Consider the following 14,339-nt stretch of genomic DNA (forward strand, 5'->3'; position numbering starts at 1 on the left):
TAAATTAAGTAGGTACGCACTTTATTAACAAGACGGATATTTTGCGCAGAAAGTATTACAATCAGCAGCAGGAAAAACTAAGCTTTAGATTTTTTCATTCAATATTGACTGTATTTTCAAACACTATAGTTACTGTATTTTCAACTAAAATTTTGAACACTTAGTTTGCTTTTGCTGCTGACTGTACCATCTGATAAGTAGGTGATTTACAAAATACTAGGTAGGTACTAGCACAATTTTATTGCAATTTATGACCAGCGAGTTTAAACATCTTTAATCTTTTTTCGTCTTTAATATGATTGGACATCAAACAATAATTGACATTTGTAGTGTGATGTGCTACGGGCGGAATTTTGTTTTCCTTAGTTGCATTTGCAGCTACTTTTTGCAAGGCAGCAAATTCTGATGACACCACACCAGAAAACATTTTGTTTCCACAGACACCATCACCTTTGTGTTCATCTTTATTTAGATTTCTTTTATTTTTTGAATAAGTACTTTTTCCTTTGGTTGGCACGTTTTTCCGCAACTGGTACATATCAAAATTATCCTGAATGTGACTTTTAAAATCATTATGGGTTTCTAGTTTATTTCTACGAGTTTCTACTTCTTGTTCTGAATAATTAAATTGATCGTCTGATGGGTTTGTAAGCTCATACTCTAGAATATTTATTAAATCATCTAAATTATCGATCGGTGATTCCGTATTTTTAGTATTGGTTATGTAATATGATTCATATTCACTTAGCTTCTTCTCAAGTGATGATACAGCTTCACGTGCTGTTCTCTTTTGGTCGCTTAACTTGACTAGCTGATGTTCTAAAGTTAGAATAATTTTCTCTAATTGTGATATTTGTTCTTTTCTCTTTTCAACATGACTCATGAGCGATTTAATTTCAGTATTCTTCTCGTCAAGTTGTCGATTTATCTGTTAACATAACGTTTAGATAATTTATGACTAGAATATAAGTTAATAATTATATTTATATAATTATTCATTTACAGGTTATCACATACATCACAAGACTGATAAATATTCAATTGGTAAACAGGGCGCAAGATTAATTCAACTTACCTCTATATCCGCTTGAGTTCTGTCGTCCAAATTATTTCGTAGTAATTTAATAATATTGGTTTGTTCTTCGTTTTTTTTCCGTTAGCATCTTCAGAGCCGCTTCCCGTTCCTCTAACAAATGTTCTTGCTCTGTTATGATCTCAACACGTTTTTGTAGTTCAATGTCCTTTTCCTTAAGGACTTCAGCCAAAGTATTATTTTTTAGATTTGCTTCTACTAGCTGAAGGGTTTGCTGCTTTATCTGGAATTTAAATCATATTCCAGTAACTTTTCGCGATTTTATCTACGTAAAAATTGTTAATGGGAATCTAAAAACACTTTCACAATCGAGATGAATATCAGAATACAAAGTAAAGTGATAAATGTGCCAAATTATATTCAAATCGTTAACCCAGATTTTGTATTAATCAAAGTTTGATATAAAGTTAATATAGTAGGTATCTACAATGAAAAAAATAAAATAAAACAGCGAATGTTTACCATTTCATGCAATTCTTCAATGCTTTCAAATTCTCCGAAAACTTGACGTAATAGAGTTTTGATATTTGTCAATTCTTCTGAATATGTTCGTATTTTTAATTCACTGAAAATCGAGCATATGTGTAAATTTGGGGACCTACGTAAAAACCATTACTTAAATGAAACTAACGTTAAAAAAGTTTAGTACAACAATTAAGTTTTAATTAAAATGGTGTCCAAAATTTGTTCCAACTTTTAGGATTCCGTTATCCGAAATGGCAATAACTGATCCTTGACACTTCCGTCGTGTCAAAATGTATTTTGTTAGCTTTACATAATTACTTTTGATAAACTCTGCGTAATCTTAATTGATTGAATAATCATTTTAATATTGGTATCTTTTCATCTTATTTTCGAACGAGTGAGCGAAGCGAAGTGAAGTTTTTACATTCAACTTCGAACACAATGGCTGGCTAGGGGCACGTCCCGGCAATTCGATATTTTTAGTAGTAGTAGTAGTAGAACTCTTTATTGTACAGAAATGAAAACAAAACAGGAAATAAAACACTCATCATTAGTACAAAGGCGACCTTATCCCTTTAAGGGATCTCTTCCAGTTAACCTTTGAGCAATTGAAGGAGAATTTTTAAGATGAACTATCAGATGATAGTTTGATCGACAATAACTTCAGTAAATTTGTTCTAATTTGAATGAAATTGGGTAAACGCGTAGTTGAGGGATTATATTTCAGTCATTAAATTATGAACAGGTTCGACCAAGGAGTTGTGGAGCTAGAAGAGCCTAGAAGGCCAAAGCGGTCTTTGTGAGGGTCTTGCTATTCTGGTCATCTTATTTGTAAGAAAGTATAGTCGAGTTTGGTATCAAATGAAAGTGCTCGGTTTACACAGTCATTTATAAGATTGTATTTTAATTTACGTTTTACAGATAAAGTTAGTTTAAAATCTCTATGGTGACTTAAATCTATCAGTTAAGGGCTCCACAGACCTTGCAATAAATCGCACGCGGTTTTCGATCCTTTGCCGACTAAGTAGGTGCATTCAATTGATCTATCTTTTTGGCGAACTGCGAGTTTATAAACTTCCAGAGCGAGACTAGTTTATAAACTTCCAATCAACATGTTCCAATATATCTTTACCCACACCATACCTTTCGAGTATGCGTTGTTCGAGCACATCTCGTAGCCCTTCCAGCTCCAAAATATACTTTTCCTTATTATTCACATCATTTTTCAACTTTTCCTCTGAGTTGAGGGCATGGTTCCAATTTTGCTAAAAATAATAATAATTGTAAGATTGGCGTAAATAAGTATCTTTCGACCATGGCTGCCTCCAGGGTAGAGGGAGGTGCATCTCTATTTACAGCTTATAATCTTAACCAATATAAGTTTTTGGCAAAACAATATTTTTGATACCTACAAGCTTTTATCGCTGACTGTACTTTTCTCTCTAAAGGCAACTAACACTCATCAACCAATTCTGAAAACCCTAAACACAATTAGGTTGCGTTGTTTTATAATAGTTATATCCATGATCAGATCAGCTCGATGCTACCATAATATTGCATTGTCACCCGACTTACATATAAATAAATAAATAAAGAAAATAAATAAATAAATAAATATTATAGGACATTATTACACAAATTGACTAAGTCCCACATTAAGCTCAATAAGGCTTGTGTTGAGGCAATGATATATATAATATACAAATATTTATACAAACTTAAATACATAGAAAACACCCATGACTCAGGAACATCCATGCTCCTGAAATATCCATGCTCATCACACGAATAAATGCCATTACCAGGATTTGAACCCGGGACCATCAGCTTCATAGGCAGGGTCACTACCCACTAGGCCAGACCGGCCGTCATATGTATGCAAATTTTCAGCTTCATCGGAAACCGTGTGTCAAATTTGTCTTGCTAGATTTGACCCGTACAAACAAACATACATTAGTTACATTGCAAGTTAAATAAAAAGCTTGTAATAAATGTGTCAATTTACACTATGGAATGTCAAAAATATGAGGGTGCAAGTGCGATATGGTGGCGAAATACCGCTGAAAATAAATTGAGTAAGGTTTTGGTAAGAGACTGCCCTTGCAAACATAATCTAGTTGCAGTGTTAATTTTTCATTGCCTTTGCCTTATTGCTTTGATTAAAATGTGTAACAAGTCAATTTAACAAAATATCTCTTGCAAACTGCTGCAGGCCCTTTTTCCCCTAAAATTCGGTGTCTATGTGTGTGTACCTATGTATAAGTTAAGTATATCGTCTAATACTCTAAGTCTGATAACGTTATTAAGATTATTGTCGGAGTATTAGGTCGATTTGTGTAAGATATGTAGGTAAGTATTTTACCCGTAATTCTTGCATAGCTTCTGTTTGCTTGGTTACTGTAGTTTTATATTCCAGTAGTTCTTCTTTAGTATTTTCAAGATGACGATTCAACATTTCTATTTCCTTGCGGCATTCGGCAACATCTCCTGCAATATATTTTATCTGACGAATAAGTATATGAGAAACTCCTACTTATTATAATCATTTAAAACTGCCATTCTTTTGGGTTTAATGGCCTAGTATCCGAAGAATTAGGTAAGCGATTATGGAACGGTATTTATCAAAATACATCTAATTAGGTAATTAGGTACTTGGCTGGTTAACAAATGTTTTTATAGTACCACTGAATATTTTGCTAATGGAAGTATTTAATAGGTTATTAGCAAGTAAGCTAAAAATGTAAAAATTTGCATGACTTATTTTAAGTCTAGATATATGGACCTGTATATATTAACCTAAGATCTGTTAGTACTATATCTATTGCAAATAAAGATTTATGATTTATGATTATGATTTACGTACCTGAATTTGATTCCAATTCTGTTAATTTCTTCGAGGCGTCTTTAAATCGTAATTCTGACTCAAGAAGTTGTGCACACATAGATTCTATTTTATCAGCCAGTTTATTTTTCTCATCTAAAACTTCTTTGTATTTCTTCTCTGTCTCCATTAACTTTGCAATACATAAATTTGACTCGTGTTTCGAAGTGTGTAAAGTTTCTTCAAAATTCTTACTAAGTTCTATAAGTTGATTTTCTAGGTCGTGTTTTCTGTAATAATTTGACGAGTATTATAAAATAATACCATGAAAAGACTATTACAGTTAGGTAGGTACCTATGTTTACGAATAACTAAAAAGCTTACTCGACTAATAGTTTGCTTCGATCAGCTGTAATTTCATCAAATAGTTTCGTATTTATATCAATAGATTCATTTAGTTTTTTCAGTTGATTATCATAATTAGACTGCATTTCTTGATTCTGAAATAAATTTTATGCTTTAATTGAGGGGGTATAAAATAAGTCGGGTACAATCACCAAATGAATGATTATTGTAAGTAGTTAAGAAAAAAATAAGTCGAGCAAAATCACCAAAAAAAATGTGAAAAGTGCCATGAACACCTATTATTGTAGTAAAGTCACCATTATTATTATTAATCGTATGGCAAGATTCGAGTCGCTTAAGGTATTAGAAAGTATATTAAGAGTTAGAGAACTATATCAGTCACCATTACTGCAATTAAATAAAAACCGGCCAAGAGCATGTCGGACTATGCTCAGCGTAGGGTTCAGTAGTTACCCTTTCGTCACAGCTAAACGGGAACTATTAGTGTAGTAGATTGTTAACCAAGCGACGAAATGGTGCCTTTCACCCAACTTAAATACTCTAGTTTTCATATCGAATGCGAGGTAACCAAATAAGACAAGGCAAATTTGCATAATCAGTAATTAAAGTATCAGTAGTAGTAGTAGTAGTAAGTGACGTATGGTGAATGGTCATGATTTTTTTCTTAGAACTTACAGTCGGAGCCTTTGCATGTCTGGAAATAAATAACCCATACAAAAAAAAGTTGGTTGTCTGTAAAGTTGGTTTACGGACGATAATTTTACGTGATCACGTTATAAGAAAACATTGATGAAAAATTGCATACTTTTATTTATGATTTCAATTGAATTATTATCACTGAGTTATCATTATTTTGTATAATACAAAGGAGTTAATTGAAAAATATTTTTTTCGATATATTAACATTTATTTGCTTTTTTGCTTAAATTATACAAGTAACAATGTGCTATTAACAATTTATTTACAAATGTGTGATATTTAAGATCCTCCAATGTGCGTTATTCTGTTTTAACCTTTTGAACCTTTTTAACGTTACCTTTTGAACCTTTTAAATTTTGTCACTGCTTGATACTTGTTATTGATCTTTGTACTTTTTACATCTATTTTATATATAGATAGGATTTTCTCACGTTACCGTAACGCCGTAACGTTACCATGGAGATCTGTCCACAGCGTGACATTTTTTCGTGCATGCTGCCGGTGTTCATCGATTTATAAGACTCATATGGTGGAGAATTTGCTGCCTATGGATTAGGTCTTGGTGGCTCAGATGGCAGAGCGCTGGAGTATCGATCCAGAGGTCGTAAGTTAAAGTCTTACCCAAGACAGTAATTTTTCCACTTTTAAATTTATTCTCAGATTTATAAGACGTTATTAGGTCAAAAAAAATAGATTGCAATATTTATGAAAATAACACATATTTTAGTAAAATGCAGTAATTTTATTATAAATTGTTCACAAAACTATGAAAATCAGCCTTTTACTTTTTCGTTAAAAAACTCCCAATAGTCAACTAATAGAGCCAAGATAATGAAACTGATTTAGATAATTTAAATTGTTATTTAATCAACTGAATGAGTTTTATTAGAAATTATTATCTCATCTTTTTCTTTATTTGCATAAATAATGCCAAATAACTTTTAAAACCGTTTAATGTCGTAATGACGTTCAATTGTGGCTGTACGTCTTTTTACTATGAAGGAGAGACTTTTTACTACAACTCAAAAACGGCTTAACTGATAGCTAGTATTCGCTATAGTTTTCATTGAAAATATTTGTATTTTTTTTTTCTTTAACTTATTTTTATTTTTGGGCCCATTGTTCAAAAGTTTTATTTCACAACGATTATTTTTGAAAATATTCACCTTATCAAGAAATGTTTGTTGAAGGCCCCTATTCGTTTTGAAAGACCTTTCTTACGATACCCCCATTCTATAAGCGAAAAACATCCCCACTTTATGTGTAGGGGAGGTACCATGGTTTTTTTTTTTGTTTTAGTTTACGACGTTGTCGGCATGATTGATTTATATATCCATGCCAAATTGCAGCTTTCTGGCACTAACGATCACGAAGCCAAGCCGCGGATGGACAGACGGACATGGAGAAATTATAAGGATTCCTACTTGACGACGGAACCCTAAAAATGAAGGTGCCAAGTTGCCAACTATCATACCCTCGAATCTACTTATTTTACTGCTAACCGGAGGTGACAGAAATTTTAAGTGAATGTTATGATGATGAATGATTTGTTTAAGAGCGCTGGTAGCCTAGCGGTAAGAGCGTGCGACTTGCAATCCGGAGGTCGCGGGTTCAAAGTTTGAACCCGGTTTGAACTTCAAACCTCGGCTCGTACCAATGAGTTTTTCGGAACTTATGTACGAAATATCATTTGATATTTACCAGTCGCTTTTCGGTGAAGGAAAACATCGTGAGGAAACCGGACTAATCCCAACAAGGCCTAGTTTACCCTCTGGATTGGAAGGTCAGATGGCAGTCGCTTTCGTAAAAAATAGTGCCTACGCCAAATCTTGGGATTAGTTGTCAAGCGGACCCCAGTCTCAACAAAGGGACAAGGCGAGGAAGAAGAGTTATGATGAATTTTTTAATTTCTTAAAATTGACTGTTTTTAAATACACTGTATTGTCTTGATGCGGCAGTCCTCCTCCTACCAATCGTGATGTTGTGATAAAAAGATTGCGAAGGTTAACGGCGCAATTCGAAGTGTCAAAAGTTACATTTGATCAACCAAAAACGTAACTTATGACGTATCGCTGTGACATCTTAAAAAAAGCATTGTTCGGACTGGGCCGCAAGTATTTACCTCTACGCGCAATTGGCAAACCGTTTTTTCCAATGTCCGGCTTTTCAAATTAGCTTGCTCCAGGGCTGAGTTGAGTTGTGCTATTTCCTCTTCATTGAATTTAAACTGTAAGTCAGCTTTCGGCATGTGATCTCTCTTTTTATGTTTCGCATCCCTTAATAATTGTTTTTCTAGTTCCTGTTAAGTAAAAATATCTGTTACCTAATGATTAATATTTTAGTGAAAATACCCTTCGTTTAAATATCAAATGCTAACAAAATCTGTCACGTTTATATATTTTCCCCTTGTTTCCTACAAACAAAGAGTATTTAGTGCGTAAGCCTCTACAGCCGGACCACCTTGCCTGATTGCGCTCAGATTACCATGGTGAAATGTACGCTTAATGTACTTTATGTACCACGTGAGAAATCGAACGTACCTCCATAGTTTGGCAGATATAAGTGTTTAAAAGGGGTCCGGCTGGGGAGTGAAATCTGCAGCCGGAACACGCCTGGACCCGCTGATATCCGCGACTTCAAGACATAATTTAATTAACAGATGAATGTACCTGTTATGTACCTCTGAATGATTCATTTTTTATCTCAAAAATGGCCTTATAAATTATTTTTTCATACATTTAATTTTTTTGGGTAAAAGCGGAATCGTAAGCGCCTGTCCGCAATTCGTATACTCGTACATTACATACACGCACGTAAACTTGGTATTTGTTTTTGACAGGTACATTAAGGGTACATTTTACCATGGTAATCTGAGCGCAATCAAACGAGGTTGTCCGGCTGCGGAGAATCACGCGAATTTAGTACCTATAGAGGCGTATTGTCAAAGTAAATTTTGTAGTCAACTTTTACTACCATCTTTCGACGCAGGACTAAAACTCTTAGAATTTGACATATGGCTATTTGACCCATGTTCTTTCACTGATATGTGTTAAATATCAAACGGTGTGGCCATCTACTCCAGTATAGGCCAAAAGTACGTATATGGTTATCTAGTCGTGCATAATTTTTTCTTGGTTTTTTGAGGCAGGTTTTTTTCTTATACGACGTTATATAATATATCTTTGCTACAGAGGGGCAAGTTGTGGAAAGTTTCCAAAAACTTGGAATACTTCATGTATTTATATCTTGTGAAATTTCGCAAAATATCTGACAACTTTTCCAAGTTTTTGGAAACTTTCCGCAACTGGCACATTTTTTATACCCTTGATTTGTTTTCAGCAAATGTTGCTTTATCCTCGGCCTCTTGAAGTTTTTTTCGGAGTTCCTCGTTTAATGCATTTATTTCCGATAATTGAAATGATAAACTTTGAAAACACAGTTCATTAGTTAATGTGCTATTCACGCCGTTGCTGAAAAAAAAAGACAAAATACATTTGACTTGTTTTTAATGTTCGGTTTAGGTATGTACAGTCAGCATCAAAAGTAGCGGATCAAACAAGGTGTCAAAAGTGTCTACCATTCTGTAACAGCTCAACAAAATGTTATGGTTCTGTGTGTAGAACAATTAAGACTGTAAAAGATATACTTTTGAACATACATTTTAGAGATTTATCTTTATTTGGAAAAGTTATCCGGGATATCAGATACTTTTGGCGCGTTGTTTTATCCGCTACTATTGATGCTGACTGTACATATACTATACCTTTTCGATAAGGTTCTAATGATAAAACTCATATGTCCGGACCTCTTTGCAATAACCCAGTCTCATTGTCCTCCCAAACTTCAATCCATAGACCGTTATACTGTTCACTTTTACTACAATACCTAGTCCCAAATGTCCCAATGCCTGCTGCGACCGGTTCATGGGTGTCTATTGTTGGGCCTGTGAACGGGTTCCAGCAGGCGTTCTACATGACATTAAAGCTCTTCAAGGGGCCTCTACGTGTTGGATCTATATCCCCACGCAAGCCTATCAAAAGACCGGGATTTATAGGCCCGTGAAATCCAAGGAGAAACACATATACGTACTTAAAAAAAATCTCTGAGTCTTTTAAAAAACGCAAGTAATCCTCTTTATTTTTATCCAGTGACCTTTTAAATTCGTCATTCTCAGTTTTGAAGTCTTTGATCTTTTTAACGAGGACATTTTTCGTAATCATCTGTAATAAAACACAAGGATTAAAGTAGATACCTATATTTATATAATATGAACATGATGATATATCATTTATTATTTATTTTATATAATATTAGGATTTTTTATTATATTAAAAATTAATAAAGTTGAAACATACAAGATTTTTTTAAACTTCTATATTTTTCAATATACTTAATTAGGAATATAAACAGGTTAAGGTTGCACGTCTAAAATGTTTGTTTCTGGCATTGTATTGACTTTGACACTGTCATCACTCATCACTGGCATTGAGCCTGACGTATTTAATTTTTCTGAATAAAACTGGAAAAACACCTAAAATAACGAAATTATGTAAAATTCCCGTAAATTAATTTGATTTTTTCTGGAATTCTCATCCCTACTCGTGAATCAGGACCTAATGCCAAGTGAAGAAGAAGTCAAGAAGTGTAGCATAAATGGGACCTTACTTTTTTAGCAATTATGTCCTCAAACCAATCAATAATATCGTTTCTACTTTTTAGAGTTTCTTCGCACGAAGCTACAATTTTGTTTGGTATTTCACGTAAGATATGCAGGTCAAAAGGAGCATTAGACATCTGTATTTCTGAAATCAAACGCAAAATTAATTAGGGCCTAATATAACCGAATTTTCGAATTCTCAATCTGGTTCTATTAAGAATTGACACAGTCCTTTTTATTAGGGTTCCGTAGTCAACTAGGAACCCTTATAGTTTCGCCATGTCCGTCTGTCTGTCTGTCTGTCTGTCCGAGGCTTTGCTCCGTGGTCGTTAGTGCTAGAAAGCTGAAATTTGGCATGGATATATAAATCAATAAAGCCGACAATAAAATCTAAAAAAATATTTTTTTTTAGGGTACCTCCCCTAAACGTAAAGTGGGGGTGAACATTTTTTTTTGCTTCAACCCTATAGTGTGGGATATCGTTGGAAAGGTCTTTCAAAACTAATAGGGGTCTTCAACAAATATTTCTTGATAAAGTGAATATATTCGGAGATAATTGCTCCGAAAGAAAAAAAAATGTGTCTCCCCCCCTCTAACTTTTGAACCATAGGTCCAAAAAATATGAAAAAAATCTTGGAAGTAGAGCTTAAGAAAGACATTAAATAAAAACTATAGCGGATATGATCAGTTTAGTTGTTTTTGAGTTATCGCAAAAAGTTTCCCCTTCATAGTAAAAAGACGTACACCCACAGTTCATCCCTTGGTTAACAATCTACCATACTTTAAGCTCCAGTTTAGCTTATTGTGACGGAATAGTAACTACGGAACCCTACTCTGAGCATGGCCCGACATGCTCTTGGTTTTTATTATAAATGTTATTATTTTGGATATTAATTACGAACCCATAGTGTCCAATGGATTAGGTTGTAATGGGGTTATTAGGTCTATCCTTTCGCTGAGCAATTTCTGCTATTTTGCTGCTAAGCTCGTAAGGGAACTAACGTATACTCTGTCCCTCTCAGCAGCAAGTGTCTGGCAACCAGATAGACGTAGTAACCACAAATTATACGACCTTCATTACCGTTGGTTTCTGCCCCAGCGCACAGCTGCAGCAACTGTCCTGGGGCCAGTTTGCCAACATTCATGATTGATAAATCCTCCGATGGCGGCAAGCACATTGTCTGGCCCATTCCTAACAACTCCTTGTGACTTGAACGCAACGTAGCGTATAACTTCAATAAATCTCGCTGGAAAAAAAATTAATGATATATGTATACATGTAAAATATTTATTTGTACCGACCTGATTAAAACAAAACGAAGATTTAGTCTCTTGTAGCACTATTCCATTCAACTGCCAAATTCGAACTCTCGAGCTCGAACAATGTTTCTCTCAAAAAATAAGTAGGTAAATACAGCTTAAAAAAACTCTTAATCATCTTGTAGTAATGTAAAACCACATTTTTTTATTCTTGTGCTCGTAATGATTTTAATAATCACCTATAACAATTCCATACAGTGACTGGCGAGGGTCTGCAACACCCGCATCGCGACGCCCCTTAGCCAAAGGCTTAGTACAGTTAGTACAAGTGCAAAATGCATTCACGAAATACATTCTCATATACTGGATAGGGTATAAAGGGGTAGCATAAAAGCTATATATTGTATAAGGGCTAGGGCTAGACCCTATTGAAATTAAATTGTGTAAATATCACAAATTGTAGATTAACCTACATTTATTTTATTTTTTTATTTGTTACATTTTGTTACTAAAAACTATTTTATTACTAAAAACTATTAAGTCTGTGCTGCGAAATAAAGACATTTTATTTATTTATTTATTATAACATTTTTGTTTATGTTCCTCGCAATAGAATTAATTATATCCAATTCCTGTTCTTTTTTGTGCTAATGAATATTTCTTATCTTATAGATAATTATATCCTCAACTTAAATTGATCCTCGCCTGCCGTCTCGGACAATCCTTCTTATAGAGCCCGCATCGTCTTTAGGAATAATATCAAACCAGTTTAAGGAACCCACCTGTTTTTCATGAAGCTGTCGTTTTATATTTTCGAACTTTGTAATGTTTTCTTGCCAACGCATCTTTAACTGTATTCTCTTTTTGTCTTCCGAAGAGAAGTTAGACTCTGTAAAGAAATTGTAGAAACGACTAAACATAATTACGAGTAGTACCTAAACCATCTCTCGCTTACTGTATAATTGCATATCCTGCCAAGTCCCGTGTGCCCTTCAAGAATAATACTGTTCATCATTGAACCCTTGGCATTGTTAGATATAAGTTGTCGATATCGTAACGCTATCTCTTGTTTTAGTCTATTTTAGGGAACTCTTTTACGGCAATATAAACCGAATTAAACTGCGGCTCAGTAATAATTTTGTGGTTCCGTATAGGTACGAAAACATACTGCAATTCTATGTCCAAACGTGATGCGTTACTAATTGCAAAAAAGAAGCACAGCTGGACATGCCTCGATATATAGTTTCAGTTTTTCATGTCAGAGAGATTTCTTATCAAAAGGTTCAGTTAATAAACAACCCTTACCTCCTCGGTTCGTTTCGTTACCGCGATCGGTATTCAAACACCCACTATCATCCGAAACTCTATCTTCTCTTCCCGATATTCTTGGCTGAAAAGATAAAAGAAGGAGAAGAATTATATTTTTATATCTTGTTCTAAAAAAAGTGCAAAAAATGATACGTTTCTGCTCTAGAGCACTGTAGGTAGGGTCTTTCTAAGTAGTCTCTTTTTTACGGTAAGCAAAATGTTTTTTGGTTTTGAATGGATTTGTTATACCATCAGCCGTAAAAGTGCATGGCGACTTTATCAATGAATTCCTTCATAATTTCTCGCAGCTGCAATTTCGCAAATTCCATAAATAATGATATTTTTACCTAAATTGAAAATACCCTCAAGAAATACTACTGAAAGTACTCAGCCATGCTTTTTTAAATACAAATGTATTCTACTTTCTTCGAATTCGAAATGAAAAATAGACTCTGGTGAAAGGCACCATTGCAGTCTCGGACTATCCAAACTACCTCGACAGAAATGGGTGCCTTTCACCCCTTGGTTAACAATCTACTATTCCATCTTGAATGTAACAAAGTTAAATCCATAACTACGCTCAGTCCTATTCGGCCTTTATGTTTTTTTATGTATTTAATCAAAGCTGCTGCAATCGGTTTCAATATTATTAACAAATTAAAACTATGTGATTTGCTCCAGTCGTGGGATGTATGGCGTTGGCGCCATTAATTTTCAAACTAATAAATAACAGTGAAACATTAAATTTAAGCAGCTCTATTGCTCTTGTTTATGGTAAAATGTTGCCAGAGCTTAAAAACTGATGGTAAATACTTATTTTATAGGATTTGTCTATACCATCCCATTACTGGTGCCAATTCCATGATAGGGATGTTTACTATATGAGGAAGTTGTGATAAAAGTAGAACTTTTTTGAGCATTTGATTGCAAACTATTTTACTTATATCCAAGTCGTCGGTGCTCAGCCGAAAGTGTGACCGAATATGCTATTCGTTAAGTATTTAGCCAAAAGCGCTAATCGTGGAATCTTGTTACTTACCGGCACCGGTGAGAAGGGTACCTTTATTACCGGCGTTGGAGGACGGAATGGTGGTGACATTTTCGGAAGATTCGGCGGCCGCTGCAAAATAGGAATCCTATGAAATTACACTAATAATACAATTTACAGTACATATGGGGCTACTTTATAGCACTAGTGCGAGAAGTAGCATATTACGTTACTGTGTCGAACATTTAAAGGGCCATATGTACTGTAAAACGTTGTACGATACATGTGCGAATAGGTAATTCGCAACTCGTGTCGATTTAAAACACTCCCTTCGGTCGTGTTTTAATTTATCGCCACTCGTTTCGAATTTCCTATTTTTCGCACTTGTATCGTAATGTACTATATAAGTACAATATGGAAATTATCGTTAAAATCACTATACCTAAAGGGTGCTATTACATTTTTATCGTGAGTTTTTTAAACTGATTGGTGTTTTAAATTGTATGACGACCGGTCTGGCCTAGTGGGTAGTGACTCTGCCAATGAAGCCGATGATCCCGGGTTCGAATTCCGGTAAGGCATTTATATGTGTGGTGAACGAACACAGATAATTGTTCCTTAGTGATGGGTAGTTTATATGTATAAGTACCTATGTATTTATCTATATACGCATGTATATCGT

The 14,339-nt window shown here is 34.4% G+C and overlaps 1 protein-coding gene across 1 annotated transcript in view; it reads right to left on the reverse strand.

Moving 5' to 3' along the window:
• LOC133517026 (coiled-coil domain-containing protein 18-like) overlaps positions 1-14,339 on the reverse strand; it is a 16,540-nt gene continuing 2,201 nt past the window's right edge. The window contains 16 exon segments of the mRNA XM_061850136.1: positions 1-928; positions 1,076-1,144; positions 1,146-1,316; positions 1,556-1,658; positions 2,702-2,823; positions 3,921-4,045; positions 4,422-4,669; positions 4,764-4,879; positions 7,567-7,743; positions 8,767-8,914; positions 9,534-9,664; positions 10,110-10,246; positions 11,183-11,348; positions 12,144-12,250; positions 12,667-12,751; positions 13,709-13,789. Coding sequence (XP_061706120.1) covers positions 239-928; positions 1,076-1,144; positions 1,146-1,316; positions 1,556-1,658; positions 2,702-2,823; positions 3,921-4,045; positions 4,422-4,669; positions 4,764-4,879; positions 7,567-7,743; positions 8,767-8,914; positions 9,534-9,664; positions 10,110-10,246; positions 11,183-11,348; positions 12,144-12,250; positions 12,667-12,751; positions 13,709-13,789 — 2,676 coding nt within the window. The 3' untranslated portion in view covers positions 1-238.

This window comes from Cydia pomonella, chromosome 4, assembly GCF_033807575.1.
Source record: "Cydia pomonella isolate Wapato2018A chromosome 4, ilCydPomo1, whole genome shotgun sequence".
Classification (NCBI taxonomy): Eukaryota; Metazoa; Arthropoda; class Insecta; order Lepidoptera; family Tortricidae; genus Cydia; species Cydia pomonella.